The 22,398-nt window shown below is 54.5% G+C and overlaps 1 protein-coding gene across 4 annotated transcripts in view; it reads right to left on the reverse strand.

The window, feature by feature from the left end:
* Positions 1–22,398, reverse strand: part of LOC140187754 (unconventional myosin-Ic-like) — a 128,076-nt gene that overhangs the window by 56,755 nt on the left and 48,923 nt on the right. For 3 of the 4 annotated variants that reach the window (XM_072243425.1, XM_072243424.1, XM_072243423.1), the window contains exons 2-4: positions 5,953–6,108; positions 5,154–5,269; positions 2,594–2,792 (exon numbers count right to left, since the gene is read on the reverse strand). In XM_072243425.1, the coding sequence (XP_072099526.1) occupies positions 2,594–2,792; positions 5,154–5,269; positions 5,953–6,078 (441 nt within the window). In that variant the 5' untranslated portion in view covers positions 6,079–6,108. Of the gene's footprint in view, positions 1–2,593; positions 2,793–5,153; positions 5,270–5,952; positions 6,109–17,517; positions 17,692–22,398 lie in introns of those variants that run through there. The other variant, XM_072243422.1, reaches the window with a different exon arrangement.

The raw sequence follows: 22,398 nt of genomic DNA on the forward strand, positions 1-22,398 counted from the left end.
CCTGAGTTATAAAGAAAGGTTGAATGGGTTAGAAGTTCATTCCCTGGAATGAGGACGATCGAGGGGAGATTTGAGTGAGGGATACAAAATTATGAGGGTATAGATAAAGTAAATCCAAGTAGGCTTTTTCCACTGAGTTGGGTGAGACTGGAACTAGAGGTGATGGGTTAAGGGCGAAAGGTGAAATATTTAAGGGGAACATGAGAGGGAACTTCTTCACTCAGAGGGTGGTGAGAGTGTGGAATGAGCTGCCAGCACAAGTGGTGGATGCAATTTCCATGTCAATGTTTAAGAGAAGTTTGGATAGGTACATGGATAGAATAATAGAGAAATAGAAGCCTATGGTCCCAGTGCAGATCGATGGGAGTAGGCAGTTTAAATGGTTCAGCATGGACTAGATAGGCTGAAGGGCCTGTTTCTGTGCTGTACTTTTCTATGACTCTATGCAAAAAGACAGCAAAGTAGTGAGGTAAAAAAGAAAGCAAAATAATCTAAGTCATGGAGTCCCCTCTCCAACAGCACCAAATTGATGGCTCACCCCCCCCCCACCCCACCCCACCCCAGGTGATGACGGATGGGCACGATCCCCAGAACATCAACTTTAAAGCAAAATAACTCTACCCTCTCCCACACCGTCCTTAGGCACAAAGTTCCACAGAGACTAGTCTGGACTCTTGGCCATCCAGTCACAAACAAAGCCGGACAGACAAGAAAGAGGGAGGGAAGGTGGCCGAAAGTGAAGGTACGGTGAGGAGAAGAGGTACTTGGAAGGATGAGGGGTGAAGAAAGGACATGAGAGCGGGAGAAAGCCATGGGATGGGGTGGGGGGAAGAGGAAGAGAAAATGAGACGAATGGTGAGGGAGGGGTAGAGTGCAAGAGGAGGGAAAGTGAAGGGGACAGAGGAGAGGAGAGGGGAGGAAGGCAAGGGGACGGGGAGGGAGGGTGGAGGGGAGGAAGGCAAGGGGGACGGGGAGGGAGGGTGGAGGGGAGGAAGGCAAGGGGGATGAGGAGGGAGGGTGGAGGGGAGGAAGGCAAGGGGGATGGGGAGGGAGGGTGGAGGGGAGGAAGGCAAGGGGACGGGGAGGGAGGGTGGAGGGGAGGAAGGCAAGGGGACGGGGAGGGAGGGTGGAGGGGAGGAAGGCAAGGGGGATGGGGAGGGAGGGTGGAGGGGAGGAAGGCAAGGGGGATGAGGAGGGAGGATGGAGGGGAGGAAGGCAAGGGGACAGGGAGGGAGGGTGGAGGGGAGGAAGGCAAGGGGACGGGGAGGGAGGGTGGAGGGGAGGAAGGCAAGGGGACGGGGAGGGAGGGTGGAGGGGAGGAAGGCAAGGGGGATGGGGAGGGAGGGTGGAGGGGAGGAAGGCAAGGGGACGGGGAGGGAGGGTGGAGGGGAGGAAGGCAAGGGGACGGGGAGGGAGGGTGGAGGGGAGGAAGGCAAGGGGGATGGGGAGGGAGGGTGGAGGGGAGGAAGGCAAGGGGACGGGGAGGGAGGGTGGAGGGGAGGAAGGCAAGGGGACGGGGAGGGAGGGTGGAGGGGAGGAAGGCAAGGGGGATGGGGAGGGAGGGTGGAGGGGAGGAAGGCAAGGGGACGGGGAGGGAGGGTGGAGGGGAGGAAGGCAAGGGGACGGGGAGGGAGGGTGGAGGGGAGGAAGGCAAGGGGATGGGGAGGGAGGGTGGAGGGGAGGAAGGCAAGGGGACGGGGAGGGAGGGTGGAGGGGAGGAAGGCAAAGGGACGGGGAGGGAGGGTGGAGGGGAGGAAGGCAAGGGGACGGGGAGGGAGGGTGGAGGGTAGGAAGGCAAGGGGGATGGGGAGGGAGGGTGGAGGGGAGGAAGGCAAGGGGACGGGGAGGGAGGGTGGAGGGGAGGAAGGCAAGGGGACGGGGAGGGAGGGTGGAGGGGAGGAAGGCAAGGGGACGGGGAGGGAGGGTGGAGGGTAGGAAGGCAAAGGGACGGGGAGGGAGGGTGGAGGGGAGGAAGGCAAGGGGACGGGGAGGGAGGGTGGAGGGTAGGAAGGCAAGGGGGATGGGGAGGGAGGGTGGAGGGGAGGAAGGCAAGGGGACGGGGAGGGAGGGTGGAGGGGAGGAAGGCAAGGGGACGGGGAGGGAGGGTGGAGGGGAGGAAGGCAAGGGGACGGGGAGGGAGGGTGGAGGGTAGGAAGGCAAGGGGGATGGGGAGGGAGGGTGGAGGGGAGGAAGGCAAGGGGACGGGGAGGGAGGGTGGAGGGGAGGAAGGCAAAGGGACGGGGAGGGAGGGTGGAGGGGAGGAAGGCAAGGGGACGGGGAGGGAGGGTGGAGGGGAGGAAGGCAAAGGGACGGGGAGGGAGGGTGGAGGGGAGGAAGGCAAGGGGGATGGATGAAGGAGTGAAGAAAGTGAGGTGGCTGAGGAAGGAGGGGGGAGGAAGGCGAGAGGGACGGAAGAGGGAGAGAGAAGGGGAGGAAGCAAGGTGGACGGGGGAGTTGTTGAGTCAGTGAGTTCCTGTTCCATTCCCAACGTGGTCATTTCCTGTTGGGACATCCCACTGCCCCAGGGCTGGGCTTGGCCTTTGCACCAGGAGCGGGTGAAAACCCTGCCTCCACACCCTCGTAAACTCCTCACCTCCAGAACGGGGTTAGACTGAAGCAGTCGGTCTCGCACCGTCTCCACCCTGTCACTGCTGGGGCACGTCACTGCATAATACTGCAGGATCTTCTTGGAGGCTTCGGTCTTCCCGGCCCCACTCTCCCCGGAGATCAGGATGCACTGGTCCTTGCCCTCCGAACGCATCGAGCGGTACGAGTTGTCCGAGATGGCGTAGCTGTCGATCAAACAGGTGGTTAACAGCACAGACTGGCTGACTCATTATCCCTCTCAAAACTATTCTCGACAGCTGCTGGCGTTCAGAGGTTTCAAAGGTACAATTTAATGTCGGAGAAATGTATACAATATACATCCTGAAATGCTTTTTCTCCGCAAACAGACGAGTTCCCCAAAGAATGAACGACAGTCAAATGTTACAACCCCAAAGTGCCCCCTCCCCCAGCACTCCACTCCTGTGCGTAAGCGGCAGCGAGCAACCACACCAGACTTCGGGGAAAGTGGTCGCGGCTTTGAATCCGGCCGGCTCCCTGCACATTTTCCATTGAGCTAGTAACTTGGGCAAAATGCTAAAGAAACGGCAAAGTTGCTAGCTGATATGCCACAGGGCATGGAAAGGAGTAACAACAACAATAACCCCGGTCACCTGCCTCTCCCCGTATCCTCTGACACCCTGACTAATCAAGAACCTCTCAATCTCCACTTTAAATATACCCAATGACTTAAATATATCCACTGACGTCTGTGGCAATGAATGCCTCTGGTCCGAGACTCCCCAGCTATAGAAAACAACCTCTCCACATCCACCCTATCTGTGTCCTCTGGTCCTAGACTCCCCCACAAAAGGAAACAGCCTCTCCACACCCACTCTATCTGTGCCCTCTAGTCTGAAACACTCCCACTATAGGAAACATTTTCTCCACACCCACTCTATCTGTGTCCTCTGGTCCTAGGCTCCCCCACTACAGGAAACATCCTCTCCACACCCACTCTATCTGCGTCCTCTGGTCCTAGACTCCCCCACTACAGGAAACATCCTCTCCACATCCACTCTATCTGTGTCCTCTGGTCCTAGACTCCCCCACTATAGGAAACATCCTCTCCACATCCACTCTATCTGTGTCCTCTGGTCCTAGACTCCCCCACTATAGGAAACATCCTCTCCACACCCACTCTATCCGGGCCTTTCAATATCTGTTAGATGTCAATGAGATCTCACCCCCCCTCCGCCCATTTTTCTCAGCTCCAGTAAGTACAGGTATTTTCATTGCCAGGATCACTTTGGACCCTCTCCACTTCCTGCATATCTTTTTTCACAATATTTCAGACTTTTGACAGGAAAGGTTTAAAAGAATACAGGCATAAATGGGCAAATGGACCTCTTGGTCAGCATGAATTGGCAGGGCCAAAGGACCTTTACCTCTGCTCCATGACTGAGATATGTTTAGATTAAAAATAACTTGCACTTCACAAGCTCAGCAACACCAGTCACACAGGAACAGGCCCTTCACCCCATTCAGTCTGTACTGACCAACAGGTAAGTTCTTCCACTGATCCCACTTCATTCTGCCCCCACTCCCGTCAACCACCCCCACTGCCGGATTATACCCCTTACCCACACACCGGGGACAGCCCACTGACCTGTATGTCAAATGTGGGAGAAAACTGAATCACGCAGAGGGAACTCATGCGGCCACAGGGAGAAAGGTCAAACTCCTTACAGACAACAGAGGCAGAGGTGGGGATTGAACCCAGAACCTTGTGAGGCAGTGGCTCTCCCTGATTCACTGATACCCAAAGCTTCTGATCTATAGACATGGTGCAGGGCATGATCACCAACCGCAAGGGACAGCAGTCACCCAACTGGCAGAACCTTTCCACCGCCATCTCTGGTGAAGACCACCATCCCATCCCCACGAAGCTGGACTGCACACGGTTACTTCCCCAGGGGTCGGGAAGGAGCAGGCAGCCACAGTCCTGGGCTCAGGCACCCACAGTCACGCTAGCGTGATGCTATTACAGCTCAGGGTGTCAGAGTTGGGGGTTCAATCCCGGTGCCCTCTCTCAGTAAGAGGTTTCTGTGTTCCTTCCCAGGCATGTGTGCGTTTCCTCACACAGTTCAAGGACACAGGGTTGTAAATGGTCCTGTGATTAGGCTATGTTAAATAGGTGGTTGCTGGGTGGAGCAGATCGTTGGGTTGGAAGGAGCTGTTCTGCTCTGTATCACTGAATAAATAAACAGATATAAAAGTTGGGCAGATGGACTACGAGCCCGCAGTGCCCAGTCACAGCACGGCTCAGACCAACCTCTGCAGCAGCCCGTGGCATCTCCAGACCGTGGGGTCAGCTCCCCGCGGCCAGTGTTCAGCAGTTTGAGACCTGATCTGGGAACCCGCCCCCACACGCCACCTCACCCAACCTCTCCCGCAGCACCCGGCCTGACTCCAGGCTCGGTGTCCGGACGCGTCCTGAGTTCCAGGCACCAGCCAGAACGAGTCACCCACTCCCAACACTGGGGGTTGGCACTGCCCCACCAGGATCGGCGAGGTCCCAGCGCCTGCCGCCCCTCGCAGTCACTCACATGTGGGGCGAGACTTCGTAGAAGTTGACGCCGCGGTACCGTTCCATGTGTTGCCGGCTGTATATCTCCAGCTCCCGGTACGGGTTCACCGACACCAGCACCGAGCCGATGTACGTCTGCGGGGAAAAGCCAGGTCATCACCATCAGTCCTGGGCCACACAGGGGTGGGGGGGTGCCCAGACGTCACTGTCAGTCCCAGGCCACAGGGGGATGGGGGGCCCACACAGGGATCAGGGGGGCCGGTCATCACCGTCAGTCCTGGGCCACACAGGGGTGGGGGGAGGAACACATGAGGCAGGAGGCAGTCATCACTGTCAGTCCTGGGCCACACAGGGGTGGGGGGAGGAACACATGGGGGGGGGCAGTCATCACCATCAGTCCTGGGCCACACAGGGGTGGGGGGGTGCCCAGACGTCACTGTCAGTCCCAGGCCACAGGGGGATGGGGGGCCCAGACGGGGATCAGGGGGGCCGGTCATCACCGTCAGTCCTGGGCCACACAGGGGTGGGGGAAGGAACACATGAGGGGGGGGCAGTCATCACGGTCAGTCCTGGGCCACGCGGGGATGGGGGGGGGAACACACCCAGCCCACACTGGGGGAGGATTGGAGCACGGATCTGGTCCGTGTGTGTGGTGGAGAATGACAGGAAAGACAGACAGGCAGCAAGGGGACAGCAGTGAGACAGTCGGCACAGGGAGGGGGCTGGGGAGACTGATGGGCCAGGGAGAAGGACAGGGTGAAGAGATCGACGGGCAGGGAGTCGGACGGGTGGGGTAGATATGTGGGGTGCGGACTCACGTAGATCAGGCTTTCCTTGAAGCGCTTGCGTAGGTTTTCAATGAAGGCAGCCTCGCTGGTGAAACTCTCCAACAGGACGAAGTCCTGCACTCCCACACGGTCCCTCGCAGTGAGAGCCCCCTCCATGGCCAGTCGCGCCCGCTCGCCTCCCTGGGCCTGTGGGGAAAAGCAAGGCCTCTGAGACAGAGAACCGGGCCCTTCAGACTAACCAGTCTACGCGGACCGTGAACCCCCACCCCTGAGGATCCCACACTGACGGGACCCTCGGGAGATGGAAGGAAACAGGAGCACATGGGGGAAGCCGACACAACACGAGAAGAGCATGCAGACTCCGCACAGGGGCAAGGGGGAGAGATGAGGGGAGGGTGTATGAGGAGAAAGGATGAGAGAGGAGGAGGAGGAGAGAGGAGGAGGAGGAGAGAGGAGGAGGAGGAGAGAGGAGGAGGAGGAGGAGAGAGGAGGAGGAGAGAGGAGGAGGAGAGAGAAGGAGGAGAGAGGAGGAGGAGAGAGGAGGAGAGAGGAGGAGGAGAGGAGGAGGAGGAGAGGAGGAGAGAGGAGGAGGAGAGAGGAGGAGGAGAGAGGAGGGAAGGAGAGGGAAAAGTAGAGAGGTGGGGGAAGAAGGAGGGAGGGAGAAAGAGGGAAGGAGAAGGAGGAAGGGAGGCTTGGACAAAATGGAGGGGAAAGGCAGGTGGGGTGTCAAGTGGCTGTGGTGAAACTGGGTCAGGTTCACGAGAAAGGTGAGAAGACCCTGAGCCAAGGAAGGAACAAGCCCAGGGGTGAGTAATCCTGTGGGTTACCTCTACAGGAGACCCCCGTCACCCAGAGGGGGGGAAGTACCATGTACCAATCAGCAGCTAAAGCACATTGGCCAAGATGTCAGAAGCAGGGATGGGACAGCACAACGCCTAGAGCCGAGTGGGTAATGAACTTGAGGATATATAGTGGGAACATTGCTCAAAACTTGGTGCCCAATCTGCAGGGCCATCAGCAAATATCCCAGAGGTGACAAGAGGCAGCTTTTAAAAATAAACATCACGTGCACTTCACAGATCATACAGCCTGGCGGGAAGGCAAAGGGAGGGAGATGATATCTCTGTCATCATCACATGCCCAGACAAGATCAAGGCAGTGATCGTGTAATCCACTAGTCCCTCAGGAGATAGGGATCGCCTCTCTTAGGGAGCTAGACGATGAGGGTGCAATCCCTGATCACACAGCCCAGTACAAGCCCTTTGACTCACCATGATATGCCAAACCTTTAACCTTCTGTAAGACCAATCTAACCCTTCCCTCCTACATTGCCTATCACCTATCTGACTAAGAGTTCTTAAATATTCCCATGGTATCTGCCTCTACCACCACCCCGGCAGGATATTCCACTTCCCCAAGCTTCCCCAGAGCCACGCGGGGCTGTATCTATCATGACACCCAGAAATCCTCGAGGAACCCGATGGTGTCGTGTGAGACCAAGTTCGCAGGTTCGCTGAGTGAGTCAGAAGACACTCACTCATGGTAAGTTAACTATTTATTTACAGGCCACTAAACATTCAGTAAGCCTTTCAAATTACATACAATTACGAAAACGTATCGAAATGGAGTGTCTGAAGTGTGCCAGAGACTTTTTCCCAGGGTGGAAGCGGCTAATACTGGGGGGAGGGGGGCGTCTACTGCACAGGATCAAAGTGAGCTGTAAAGAGTTGTAAATTGGTCAGCTCCATCATGGGTACTAGCCTCCACAGTGTCCAAGAAGCAGTGCCTCAGAAAGGCAGTGTCCACCGTTACAGCTCCCCACCACCCGGGGCATGTCCCCTTCTCACTGTTACCACCAGGCAGGAGGTACAGGAGCCTGAAGGCACACACTCAGCAACTCAGGAACAGCTTCTTCCCCTCTGCCATCCGATTCCTAAATGGACACTGAACCCTTGGACACCACCTCACTACTTTTTTTATTATTTCTGTTTTTTTACTTATTTTAACTATTTTATACATACACACACACACACACACTTACTGCAATTCATTTTTTCTACATTATCATGTATTGCATTGTACCGCTGCCACTAATTTAACAAATTTCATGAGATATGCCAGTGGTATTAAAGCTGATTCTGATTGTAGGAATGTATAGAGAAGATGTCAGATGTCAGAGGTAGATTGCTTTTAAAACAGAGAGAGGTGGGTGTGCGGAACCCGCTGGTAGATGCGGACACATTCAGAACATTTAAGAGACCCTTAGATAGGCATGCAGATTAGATTAGATTATGAGAACACTTCAGTCCTCGTTTATCGTCATTTAGATGGAAGGTTATGTGGGAGCGAAGGGTTAGTTTAATCTTAGAGGTTGGGACGTTGTGGGCCAAAGGGCCTGTACTGAGCTGTAATGTTCTACGTTCTATGAGGTATGACTAGAAATTGAGAAGCAGCCCTTTCATTCACTCTGACAGGGGCTGTGATGTTTCGCATTCTATATAAACATGAGGCATAGACACCTCCAGCTGCCCCCTCTCCTGGGAGGGTGTCATGGACAGACTCACCGAACAGAAACAGGCCTTGGCCCGCCAAACTACTCATCTGCCTAGCCGCATTGACCTGCACCTGGACCACAGCTCTCCTATCCAAATTTCTCTTCAATGTTGAAATGAAACCTGTATCCACCACCTCTACTGGCAGCTGGTTCAGTGTTACGGGACGTGTAGCTTGTATCCAACGTGCTCTCCTGTCCTGGGACAGGATGTTGCTGTGAGCACCTGCAAGTTGTTTCAGAGACTGCATCTGGTCACCAGGTGGCTCGCGGGTGTGTACGATTTCGAGAGTGTGGAGCGGTTGGCTCCAGCCACCCGGTTAAAGATTAACCTGTGTGTGTCTGCTCACCACGGCTTTTGGAGCCACGTGTTCCTCAGAGGAGTCCAGGGCGTGTACAAGTGTCTGGTACGGAGGGGATTAGAAAAAGCTGCAGAAAGTTGCAAACTCAGCCAGTTCCACCATGGGCACCAGCCTCCCCAACACCCAGAACACCTTCAAAAGGAAATGCCTCGAAAAGTTGACATCCATCATTAGGACCCCCATTACCCAGGACGTGCCCTCTTCTCACTGCTACCATCAGGGAGGAGGTACAGGAGCCTGAAGGCTCACACTCAACGACTCAGGAACAACTCCTTCCCCTCTGCCGTCAGATTTCTGAATGGACGTTATACCCATGAACACTGCCTCACCTCTTTTTGTCTCTCCTTTTGCACTACTCATTTATTCTTTTATATACTGACTGTAATTCCTAAGTTTTTATTATGAATCACACTATACTGCTGCTGCAAATTTCAAGGCACACGCCAGTGATATTAAACCTGGTTCTGATTCGGAGCCGGGGTTGATCGTACGGACGTCGACGGCAGTACCCGCACAGCATACGGCAACCCACCCACCCCACCTGTAGAAACCAGACACACTGTTTAAGCTACAAACATGTCAGCACAGCTCCCGCACAGCCAGAATTATGGCATGGACTTCCGCCAGCAGCACTGATCTTGAAACTGGATCAGTGTTCCTGATGAGAGGGTTCATTAGAAACTGTGTTTATTGATCTCAAGCCAAGCTTCGAAAGCAAAGTTCAGTGCTGCCTCTGCAGAACGTGTGCTGTCTGCACTGCCTGGGACATATGCTGGGAGCTCTGTGATAAGCTGTCACCATGGGCAGTACCTCTGTAGGGGCTAAACTTGTCCTTACCCAGGTGGGCCTGTGCTACACCTGACTGCAGATCCACCAGTGTGCCCCCTCTCAGCCTGCCCTGGGCAAACCTAAGTATCTACCACCCTGTGTAAAAAAAAACACTACCTCTCACATCCCTACTCACCTTAAAATTATGTCCCTTCATATTAGCCATTTCTACCCTGGGAAAAAGTCTCTGATTCTCTGCTCAATCTATGCCTCTTCTCACCTTATACACCTCTCATCCTCCTTTGCTCCAGAGAGAAAAGCCTTGGCTTGCACAACCCATCCTCAAAATCCAGGCAGCATCCTGGTAAATCTCCACTGCACCCTCTCTAAAACTTGCTATAATGAGGTGACCAGAACCGGACACAATATCTAACCAGGATTTTATAGAGCTGCAATGTTACCTCGTGGCTCCTGAACTTGATCCTGACTAATGAAGGCCAACACACCAAACGCCTTCTTAACCACCCCATCAACTTACACAGCAGCTCTGAAGGGTCTATGCACTTGGACCCCAAGGTCCCTCTGTTCCTCCACACTGCTTACAATCCTGCCATTAACCCTGCACTCTGCCTTCAAATTTGACCCTCCAAAGTGAATGACTTGACATTTTTTTTGGACTGAACTCCATCCGTCACTTCTTAACCCAGCTCTGCATCCAGTCAAGCTAATGACAACCTTCTACACAATCCACATCTCCACCAATCTTTGTATCATCTGCAAACTTACTAACCCAGCCTTATCCAAGTCATCTATAAAAACCACGAATAGGGGTTACAGAAGAGATCCCTGTGGAACACCACTAGTAACTGACCTCCAGGCAGAACACTCTCCATCTACAACCATTCTGCCTTCGATGGGCAAGCCAATTCCGAATCCAAATTTCCCTGGACCCCACACCTCTGGACTTCCTGAGCATAGCATGGGGAGGGGAGGGAGCCTTGCCCAACACTTTATTAAAATCCGCAGTCTGATGTCAGGTAACAGCCACCAGTGCAGTCATGATTGGTGTTACCGACTGGAGCCGCTGCGTTAGGACCACTCTGAGTTTATCCCCACCACTATCGTTTGTGGGAACTTGCTGAGCACAAACTGGTGCAGCGTTCACTATGACGGTGACTGCACGGCAACGGCAGTAGACTCTGAGCGTGGAGGGTGTTTAGGGTTGTTGACGGGCACTGTAGATTAGATTAGATTCAACTTTATTGTCATTGTGCCGAGTACAGATACAAAGCCAATGAAATGCATTTAGCATCTGACCAGGAATGCAAAGAATAGTGTTATTTAGAGAATAACTGCAAATAAAAAAAGTGCTACAGCACACAAATATGAAAGTACTGATGCAGCCCCTTTGCCCAGACCATCCCAACAGTTCTGTCATCGGGCAGCTGCACATCACCACACTGCAGGGACATCACAGTCCCTGACACAGGCAGTGAATCAGGGAGCAGACTCTGAACTTCAAACACATACTGTGAGACAGACACACACACATACGTACAGGAGCCCGCCCCCACCATAAACACACACACACAGTATGTACAAGAGATGGGTGCACACAATATTAGACTGGAGATGGCCCATCATTGAACAGTGCAGTCTGTGGATTTTGGACTGTAATCCGGCACAGCTCCTGCTACAACCCCACCCTAATCTCTGGCCAACAGTCACCATTAAATGCTTCAGAGTGAAGTCATTTTTAGATGCTTCCTGCAAATGTGGAGTGTTTGGAGTCAGCTGGCACAGTGACAATGCAGGAACGGGCAGGTCTACAGAAAGAGCATTGTTCAGCATCTGCGGCCAGTGAACGGAGAAGGTGATTACATCACCCAGGTCACCGAGGCAGGGGACTGGTGCGCGTCCAAACTGCAGCCTGGCACAAAACGGAAACATCTTCTCAGCTGCACACAGACCCACTGGGATGCCCAGCACCTGTGTGTGGGGTGTCTGGGAGAAGAGACAGACAGACAGGCGCGCGCGCACACACACACACACGTGTGTGTGTATATGTATATATATATATATATACACACACATACACATAGACACACACACACACACACACACACACACACACACACAGACAGGTAGGCACATAGACACACACGTGTGTGTATATACATACACACACATACATACACATAGACACACACACACATGTGTGTGTGTGTGTGTGTGTGTATATATATCAATTGCTATGTTAACAACAGCATGTGACACATTCCATTTTATTTTTTCTGGCATCAGAACCACAAACTGAAACAGATTTATTGATTCAAGCAGAAAATACACAAGGACCACACTGTGAATGTGACCATGATTCTGTGTGAGGAACGGATCGGTGTGATGGGCTGAATGGCTCGTTACTTTACTGCAATTGCTATGGTTCTAGTACATTAATTAAGGCCAAGTTGGAACATCTTCCCTTCCACGATTTCATCACAAACCATCGTCTGAATTCACTGAGAGACTGCTCACAAGAGGGAGTTAAAAATATCTGGAATCTAAAAATACAACTCCACGTCCCAATGTCTGGGATTGATGGAACAGTCTCAGGCAATGCCAGCCTCCACGTCCCAGTATCTGGGAATGATGGAAGAGTCTCGGGCACTGCCAGCCTCCACGTCCCAGTGTCCAAGAATGATGGAAGAGTCTCGGGCAATGCCAGCCCTGATACAAGCCATGCCAGAGAAGGCTGAGGCACAGTGAACCATCACCACACAACCTGTGGCAACTCATAGGCAAGAAATGCTGGTACTGAGAGCCAGTCCCGCAGCTGTTAAAGGCTGCTCTGGACATCCTGATGGGAGGGGGCTGCAAGCCACCAGCTTCAGGACCACCAGATCCCAGATACAGCTCCTCCACACAGACCACCACAAAGTCAGCTGTCCTGGTGTGCCACCACTTGACCAATCTTTGGATACAACCTCGTAATGTGCTTGGCCTTCTCCAGGCGGCCTCTCTACCCTCTGGCTGACAGTGCCGTTTCCCTCTGGCTGACAGTGCTATTTTCCTCTGGCTGACAGAGCCGTTTCCCTCTGGCTGACAGTGCTATTTCCCTCTGGCTGACAGAGCCGTTTCCCTCTGGCTGACAGAGCCGTTTCCCTCTGGCTGACAGAGCCGTTTCCCTCTGGCTGACAGAGCCGTTTCCCTCTGGCTGACACAGCTGTTTGACTTAGGCAGAGCTCCTTGACTGAGGTGGAAAAGATGATAGGAAGCATAGATTGAGTGGACAGTCAGCAACTTCTTCCAGGGCGGAAATAGCTAATACAAGAGGGCATAACTTTAAGGTGATTGGTGAAATTTTAAGGCTTAAGGTGAAAGTATAGAGAGGTTATCAGAGATAGGCTTTTCTTTACAGAGTGGTGAGCATGTGGAATGTGCTGCCAGGAGTGGTGCTAGAGGCAGATGCATCAGGGACATTTAAGAGTCTCTTAGTTAGGCACATGGATGATAGAAAAATGGAGGCTATGTGGGAGGGAAAGGTTAGTCTGATGTTCGTGTAGGACAGAAGTTCAGAATCAGATTTTATAACACTGGCGTACGTCATGAAATTTGTTTTGCGGCAGCAAACATTGCAGTACACAATAAAACATCTATAAATTACAATAAGAAACTTCTCAAGATTAAATGAAATAAGTAATGCAGAAAGAGAGCAGTAAACACTGAGGTAGTGCTCATGGGTTCATTGTCCATTCAGAAACGTGATGGCAGAGGGGAGGTATCTGTTAGCACAACATTGTGGGCCGAAGGGCCTGAACTGTGCTGTGTTCCTGTGAATGTTTACGCCCTATCTCCACGCTCCCTTTCGCCATCCCCACCTCCACCCTCCCTGCCCTCCCCTTCAGCAAACTCCACATTCTGCTCGGACAAACTGACTGCCGTGCAGGTTTGCCAGCATTTCTCGTTCTCACTGCACTGTACACCAACAGTCTGTCTCTCCATTCACCTAACCCACCACATCTCATGCCAGGAAGGTCCAGGGCAACAGTTCTGATTTATTTAACACATCTTGTCAAAATTTGAGTTGACATTTAAGCGTTTCAGCTTGTGTCATAAACACACCCTATTATCTGATAGTTTATTGTGGTAGTATTACTTTATGTGTTGTGTGTGTGAGTTATATGTACTGTACTGTGCACCCTGGCCCAGAGGGACGTTGTCTTGTTCGACGATATACACATGTACAGTTAAGTGACAATAAACTGAATCTGAACTGTAAGTTGAAACATACAGTGAAATGCATGTTTGCCAACATAACGAGTGCACAACAAAAACAACAACACCAAAACAAATCCCTTTCCCACTCACACAGACAGGCCTGCAGCCACTCGGGGTCCAGGAGGTGTGGCTCACCACGCTCCCCACCCTCCCGGGGCAGTCAGGGATGGCCAATAAATGCTGACCGGTCCAGTGAGGACAGACCAGGGGAGGGAGGGTGGGTGAGGTAGTGACATAGGTAGGAGATCTCTCCCACACCTGCTGTTCACTGTGATCAAGCAGTCACCCCAGATCGCTTCCACATGGTGGTCCATGGGCAAATCCTGCTCCTACTCGCAGAGGGTGGGGGTGGGGGGAAGGACAATGTGCCTGAAGAAGGTGGGGGGAGAGGAATGAATGACAGAGGGAGGGGAGGGGAGGGGGATAGTAACAGGGGCCCTGCTTGTAGGGGGAGGAACACAGGAGGGGGATGATGTCTGGAGGAGGGTGACTGTGTGTGAGGGGGTGATGTCTGGGGAGGATAGGATGTGGGGTGACTGTGTGGGGAGTGATGTCTGGGGAGGATAGGATGTGGGGTGACTGTGGGGGGTGATGTCTGGGGGAGGGTGACTGTGTGTGGGGGGATGATGTCTGGGGGAGGGTGACTGTGTGGGGGGGTGATGACTGGGGAGGATATATGGGGTGACTGTATGGGGAGGATAGGATGTGGAGTGACTGTGTGGGGAGGGGGTGATGTCTGGGGAGGATAGGATATGGGGTGACTGTGGGGGGTGATGTCTGGGGAGGATAGGATGTGGGGTGACTGTGTGGGGGGGTGATGTCTGGGGAGGATAGTGTGGGGGTGATGTCTGGGGAGGATAGGATATGGGGTGACTGTGTGGGGGGTGATGTCTGGGGAGGATAGGGTGGGGGTGATGTCTGGGGAGGATAGGGTGGGGGTGATGTCTGGGGAGGATAGGACGTGGGGTAACTGTGTGGGGGGTGATGTCTGGGGAGGATAGGATATGCGGTGACTGTGTTGGGGGTGATGTCTGGGGAGGATAGGATGTGGGGTGACTGTGTGGGGGTGATGTCTGGGGAGGATAGGATGTGGGGTGACTGTGTGGGGGGTGATGTCTGGGGAGGATAGGATGTGGGGTGACTGTGTGGGGGGGTGATGTCTGGGGAGGATAGGATGTGGGTGACTGTGTGGGGGGGTGATGTCTGGGGAGGATAGGATGTGGGGTGACTGTGGGGGGTGATGTCTGGGGAGGATAGGACATGGGGTGACTGTGTAGGGGCTGATGTTTGGGGAGGATAGGATGTGGGGTGACTGTGGGGGGTGATGTCTGGGGAGGATAGGATGTGGGGTGACTGTGGGGGGTGATGTCTGGGGAGGATAGGACATGGGGTGACTGTGTAGGGGCTGATGTTTGGGGAGGATAGGATGTGGGGTGACTGTGGGGGGTGATGTCTGGGGAGGATAGGGTGGGGATGATGTCTGGGGAGGATAGGACGTGGGGTGACTGTGTGGGGGGTGATGTCTGGGGAGGATAGGGTGGGGGTGATGTCTGGGGAGGATAGGACATGGGGTGACTGTGTGGGGAGGATAGGATGTGGGGTGACTGTGTGGGGGGGTGATATCTGGGGAGGATAGGATGTGGGGTGACTGTGTGGGGGTGATGTCTGGGGAGGATAGGACGTGGGGTGACTGTGTAGGGGCTGATGTTTGGGGAGGATAGGATGTGGGGTGACTGTGGGGGGTGATGTCTGGGGAGGATAGGATGTGGGGTGACTGTGTGGGGGGGTGATGTCTGGGGAGGATAGGATGTGGGGTGACTGTGTGGGGAGGATAGGATGTGGGGTGACTGTGTGGGGAGGATAGGATGTGGGGTGACTGTGTGGGGGGTGACTGTGTTGGGGGTGATATCTGGGAAGGATAGGACGTGGGGGGACTGTGGGGGGTGATGTCTGGGGAGGATAGGGTGGGGGTGATGTCTGGGGAGGATAGGGTGGGGGTGATGTCTGGGGAGGATAGGATGTGGGGTGACTGTGTGGGGGGTGATGTCTGGGGAGGATAGGGTGGGGGTGACTTTGTGGGGGGTGATGTCTGGGGAGGATAGGGTGGGGGTGATGTCTGGGGAGGATAGGATGTGGGGTGACTGTGTTGGGGGTGATGTCTGGGGAGGATAGGGTGGGGGTGATGTCTGGGGAGGATAGGATGTGGGTGACTGTGTGGGGGGTGATGTCTGGGGAGGATAGGGTGGGGGTGATGTCTGGGGAGGATAGGATGTGGGTGACTGTGTTGGGGGTGATGTCTGGGGAGGATAGGATGTGGGTGACGGTGTGGGGGTGATGTCTGGGGAGGATAGGGTGGGGGTGATGTCTGTGGAGGATAGGATGTGGGTGACTGTGTGGGGGGTGATGTCTGGGGAGGATAGGTTGTGGGGTGACTGTGTTGGGGTGATGTCTGAGGAGGATAGGATGTGGGTGACTGTGTGGGGGTGATTTCTGGGGAGGATAGGGTGGGGGTGACTGTGTTGGGGGTGATGTCTGGGGAGGATAGGGTGGGGGTGACTGTGTAGGGGGTGATGTTTGGGGAGGATAGTGTGGCGGGTGATGTCTGGGGAGGATAGGATGTGGGTGACTGTGTGGGGGTGATGTCTGGGGAGGATAGGATGTGGGTGACTGTGTGGGGAGGATAGGATGTGGGTGACTGTGTGGGGAGGATAGGTTGTGGGGTGACTGTGTTGGGGTGATGTCTGAGGAGGATAGGATGTGGGTGACTGTGTGGGGGTGATTTCTGGGGAGGATAGGGTGGGGGTGACTGTGTTGGGGGTGATGTCTGGGGAGGATAGGGTGGGGGTGACTGTGTTGGGGGTGATGTCTGGGGAGGATAGGATGTGGATGACTGTGTAGGGGGTGATGTCTGGGGAGGATAGGGTGGGGGTGATGTCTGGGGAGGATAGGACGTGGGGTGACTGTGGGGGGTGATGTCTGGGGAGGATAGGATGTGGGTGACTGTGTAGGGGGTGATGTCTGGGGAGGATAGGATGTGGGTGACTGTGTAGGGGGTGATGTTTGGGGAGGATAGTGTGGCGGGTGATGTCTGGGGAGGATAGGATGTGGGTGACTGTGTGGGGGTGATGTCTGGGGAGGATAGGATGTGGGTGACTGTGTTGGGGGTGATGTCTGGGGAGGATAGGATGTGGGTGACTGTGTTGGGGGTGATGTCTGGGGAGGATAGGATGTGGGTGACTGTGTTGGGGGTGATGTCTGGGGAGGATAGGATGTGGGTGACTGTGTTGGGGGTGATGTCTGGGGAGGATAGGATGTGGGTGACTGTGTTGGGGGTGATGTCTGGGGAGGATAGGATGTGGGTGACTGTGTTGGGGGTGATGTCTGGGGAGGATAGGATGTGGGTGACTGTGTGTGGGCGGGAGCTCACAGAGATGGGAAGTGGAGCACTGATGAGGACAGGGATGACGGTGGGCAGCAGAAGGGGAGACGATGGTAGTCCCGGGACAGAATGGTTAACGGAGGATCGGTATGGGGTCAGGCGGAGAGTGGAAGGGACGGTGAGGGGTGAGGGGTGAGGGGGCCGGGGGGCGGATAAACCCGTCCACGATCTCCACCCCGACCTCTCAGCCTGCTTACCCCGGCCCGGCCTCCGCGGAACTTCATCCCGCTCCGTCCCGGGACGCTGGGCTTCCGGTTCCCCGCGGCCAGGTGCCGCCCCGATTCCGTCTGTGCCCCCGTGCCGCCGGTGACAGGCTGCCGGACCGCCGCCTCTCCCTATCCCTGCCCTGCCCTGCCCCTGCCTCACTCACACGGTCACTCCCTCACTCCGTCCCGGAGCCGCCCCGCCCGCTGGAGGCATTCCAGCAAAACAGCACAGCAAAGTCTGAACTCAGAGAGCCGAGAAACAGCAGGGAGGGGAGGGACAGAGAGAGAGAGGGAGTGGGGAGAGGGAGGGAGAGGGGAGAGAGAGAGGGGAGAGAGAGGGGAGGGGGAGAGAGAGGGGAGAGAGGAGGGGAGAGGGGAGAGAGAGAGGGGAGGGGGAGAAAGAGGGAAGGAGAGGGGGGAGAGAGGGAAGGAGAGGGGGGAGGGGGAGAGAGACGGAAGGAGAGGGGGAGAGAGAGGGAAGGAGGGGGAGAGAGGGAAGGAGAGAGGAGGGGAGAGGGGGGAGAAAGGGGGGAGAGGGAGGGGGAGGGAGGGGGAGAGGGAGGGGGAGAGGGAGGGAGGGGGAGAGGGAGGGAGGGGGAGGGAGGGGGAGAGGGAGGGAGGGGGAGGGAGGGGGAGAGGGAGGGAGGGGGGAGGGAGGGGGAGAGGGAGGGAGGGGGAGAGGGAGGGAGAGGGAGAGGGAGAGGGAGGGGGAGAGCTGGAGAGAGAGTGGGGAGAGAGGGAGAGGGGGAGGGAGAGGGGAGAGGGGGAGGGAGGGAGTGAGAGGGGAGAGAGGGAGTGAGAGGGGAGAGAGGGGGAAGGAGATGGGAGAGGGGGAAGGAGATGGGAGAGGAGGAGAGGGAGAGAGGAGAGGGGGAGAGGGAGAGAGGGGAGGGGGGAGAGAGGGGGAGGGGGAGAGAGGGGGTTGGGGGAAGGGAGGGGAGGGAGGGAGTGAGCGGGATGGGAATGGAAAGGATGAGAGAGGACAGAGGAGAGGGAAAGGGAAGAGTGGGAGTAGGGAGAGGGGGATGAGGCAGGAGGGAGTGAGGTGGAGGATGAAGGGAGGAGGCAAAGGAAAGAAGGGGAAGGGATGAAAGCAAAGAGGGGGGGAAGGGTGGGCTGAAATGTAAGGAGAAGGGGCAATGGTTGAGTGGGGAGAATAGGAGAAAGGGGGCAAGTAAACCTGGAGTGAGATGGCGGAGAGTGGAAGATGATGGAAATGGCCTCTCCCTTTCCCCCTTCGCTCACAGCCCTGGGGTTGAACTACCTCAAAAGAACATCTTCATTTTCACACCAGTCTCCCAGCCATGCACTCTCCTGACCTGTCCTTTAGCACCATTCGTAGAAGGGAGACATGGTCCCTTCAGTGGTCCCAGCATCCACGTGGCCCTCCTTCCTTCCCTGCTACCTGAAGATGTCCTCTGGTTTAGCACCGAGCAGCACCACAGTTCTGCTGTCCAGTAGTGACCTCCCTGTCTCCCTCCCTCCAGTAACCAGTTTCCCTCTGAGGGATATTAGGAATAGCCATGAATATGGAGCTTTGTGATGTTGTGCGCTCTAGGCTAGAGGAGACCTCTGGGGAACTGGTGCCTGACCGTCTAGGCAGAGTTTTATACGTCAAAACATCCTGTTGCAGCTGACGGAGAACAGGTATGTCACCGTGTACAACTCTGAGAGTCATTTCCTCGCTGGCATTCACAGTACATACAAAGAAGCACAATAGAATCAGTGAATAAACTGCACACATGACAAACTACAAATAGAAAAAGTAAATTAATAATGTTAAATAAATAAGCAATAAATATTGAGAAGATAAGATGAAGAGTCCACAGGCTGTGGGAACAGTTCGGCATTGGGGTAGAGTGAAGGGATAACAACTATTTGTGAACTTGAAAGGAAGGAATTAGAGGCTTTAGAACGGGCACAGAAACGTTCCACCAGGATGCTGCCTGTATCGGACAGGATTGGCTGTAAGGAGAGACTGGACAAGCCTGGATTGTTTCCCTGGAGCAGCGGGAGGTGATACAAGTTTATAAAATTATGTGAGGCACAGATAGAGTCGGTAGAATCTTTTCCCAGGGAGGCCGTGTCAAATGCTAGAGGCATGCGTTTAAAGTGAGAGGGAAAGTTTATTTAGAGATACAGCATGATAACAGGCCCTCCTGGGCCAACGAGCTGCACCGTCCAATTACACCCACCTCTCGGGAAACCGGAGCACCCGGAGGAAACCCACGTAGTCACGGAGAATGTACAAACTCCTTACAGACAGTGCTGGAATTGAACCCTCCCCTCCCCAAGCACTTCAGCATTCAGAGATGTGTGCACAGAGGGTGAATCAGGCACAGCAGACAGTACTGAATGTTACAGGACTCACGACGGGCCAAATGGTCTCCTCTCCTTCGAGTGGTTGTGTCCTCGTATTCCTAAAGAGATTACTTTTTGTTAAAACTGTCGCAGTAGCATAGGAGTCAGTGTAACACTTCCAGCAGCAGCAATCGGGGTACTTGGTAAACTCTCCATCCCAAAGGTGTATGGGATGGGTTAGGGTCAGTAAGTTGTGGGCATGGCAACCTCACCTGCTGCACCCAGCACATCCTCGGACTGTGTTGGTCATTGATGCAAACAACCCATCTCATTGTGTGTTTTGATGTTTCAGTGTTAATGTGACAAATAAACCTAATATTTAAATTGCATCGTTATAAGCTGAGTCACCGATGTATGCCTAGCCCAGACTGCTGACTCACAGGACTGGCACCCCTTCCATGCCCTCCGCTCTCCGTGCCACTGGGCAGAGAATGCCCTGACAATGGTCCTCTGATGCCAGTGCTAATCACTAACCATCTCCCTTCCCTAAAGAGCACGTGAGCAGCCAATCTTATGATGACGGCAGTAAGCGGAGGGCAGCCTCAGTACAGTACCACCATTGTGCAGGGAGTCACAGACAGCACACATGTTGGATGAGCAGGAGGGACACTCTGCACTCTGGTGGTTGTGGGGAACGAAGGGTAACTGTCCGTGTACTACAGGATCAGCACATCCTGAAATGTAACAGAGGAAACGTTTTGTACAGACACTGTCACAACAGTAACAGGGAAGGCAGATGCAATGTTGGCATTCATTTCCAGAGGACTAGAACATGAAGGCAAAGATGTAATGCTGAGGCTTTATGCTGGCATTGGACAGGATACAGAAAAGGTTCACGAGAATGATCCCAGGAATAAAAGGGTTAGTGTACGAGGAGCATTTGATGGTTCTGGGCCTGTACTCGCTGTTGAGAAGAATGGGTGGAGGGAGGGAGGGGGATACAGTCATCTTATTGAAACCTATTGAATATTGAAGGCCTGGAAAAACTGGATGTGGAGAGGATGTCTCCTATAGTGGGGGAGTCTAGGATCAGAGGACACAGATAGAGTGGATGTGGAGAGGATGTTTCCTATAGTGGGGGAGTCTAGGACCAGAGGACACAGATAGAGTGGGTGTGGAGAGGATGTTTCCTATAGTGAGGGAGTCTAGGACCAGAGGGCACAGCCTCAGAATAGAAGGACGTCCCTTTAGAACAGAGATGAGGAGAAATTTCTTTAGCCAGAGTGGTGAATGTGTAGAATTCATTGCCACAGGTGGATGTGAAGGCCAGGTCTTTGGATAATTTAAAAACTGAGTTTAACAGATATTTAAGGGTGTTGAAGATTATGCCGAGAAGGCAAGAGAATGGGGTTGAAGAGGCTAATAAATCAGCCATGATGGAATGGTAGAGAAGACATGGGCCGAATGGCCTCATTCTGCTCCTATGTCTTATGGTACTTAGGACTCTTCCTGCTGGAGTTACCCACAGCCCCCAGAACAGTCAGGCTCGCAAGTTGTAACTCCTATATAGTGCCCCTCCCAGGGCACCGAGCTCCCTCAGTACCGCCCCTTCCATGGCACGGCATTCCCTAAATACCACCCCCTCCCACGGCACGGAGCTCCCTCAAAACTGCCCCCTCCCATGGTGTGTAGCCCAGGACAATCATTCTCTTCCAGAGACACGGACACTGTGAGGAGAAGCCGAGTGCACGATAACAATAGCACCCAACCACCCGAGGGTGCCACTGAGCCCCAACAAAAGGCGGGTGGTGCTGAAGTGACCATCACCTGTTCAATGCCAACAAAGCCACCTGCTGGGCCTGTCCCTGTGCCCCACCCTTAGCCCAACCCACACATTCCAGAGCCCCAAGTTGCCAATAACCCTTTGCCTTTGCCTCTGCCCTCGAGCAGACCTTCCCTCAGTCCCTCCAAATCCTTCCCTCTCCCTCTCTACCAGCCCTTCCCGTTTCCCCTCTCCTCCACATACTTTCGCTCTGATTTGTATAAACACCGCCCGGGAACAGTCTGAGCGGGAGACATTTCCTTTTAAGGAAAGCCTCGCATCAGCCGAGCGGGTCCTGGGACCGAGCGATGCAGCTGCGGACAGAGGTGGAGTCCCCTGAAATCATGAGATCCTCGGTCCGAAAACCGGCCAGTTCCCTATCCCCAGGGCACGGCGTCCGCCACAGATCTCGGCTCCCTCCCCCCGAGTCCTGGGACATCGGCCCCCGCGTCCGAACTCGCACCGGGTTCCGCCCAGCCCAACCACCCCACCCCACCCCAGGATGCCGGCTCTCGCCACCCCCACCAGCGCCCGTACTGTGCGCAGTTGCGAAAGGGGAGGAGGTCTGGCATCCTCCGCCTCGGCGGGTTCCAGAGACAAATTCAAACATTCGGTTCTTCCGAATGTCAGCACAGAGCCGAGCCCAGCAGCAGAGGCTATGCAGAAGGTCCTATTGGAAGCACATACCGCACCGATGTTCAGTGGGAGTGTCTGGGACCAGACCAGAGGGGCGTCCGTTTAGAAAAGAG

Source organism: Mobula birostris, chromosome 25 (assembly GCF_030028105.1).
Source record: "Mobula birostris isolate sMobBir1 chromosome 25, sMobBir1.hap1, whole genome shotgun sequence".
Classification (NCBI taxonomy): domain Eukaryota; kingdom Metazoa; phylum Chordata; class Chondrichthyes; order Myliobatiformes; family Myliobatidae; genus Mobula; species Mobula birostris.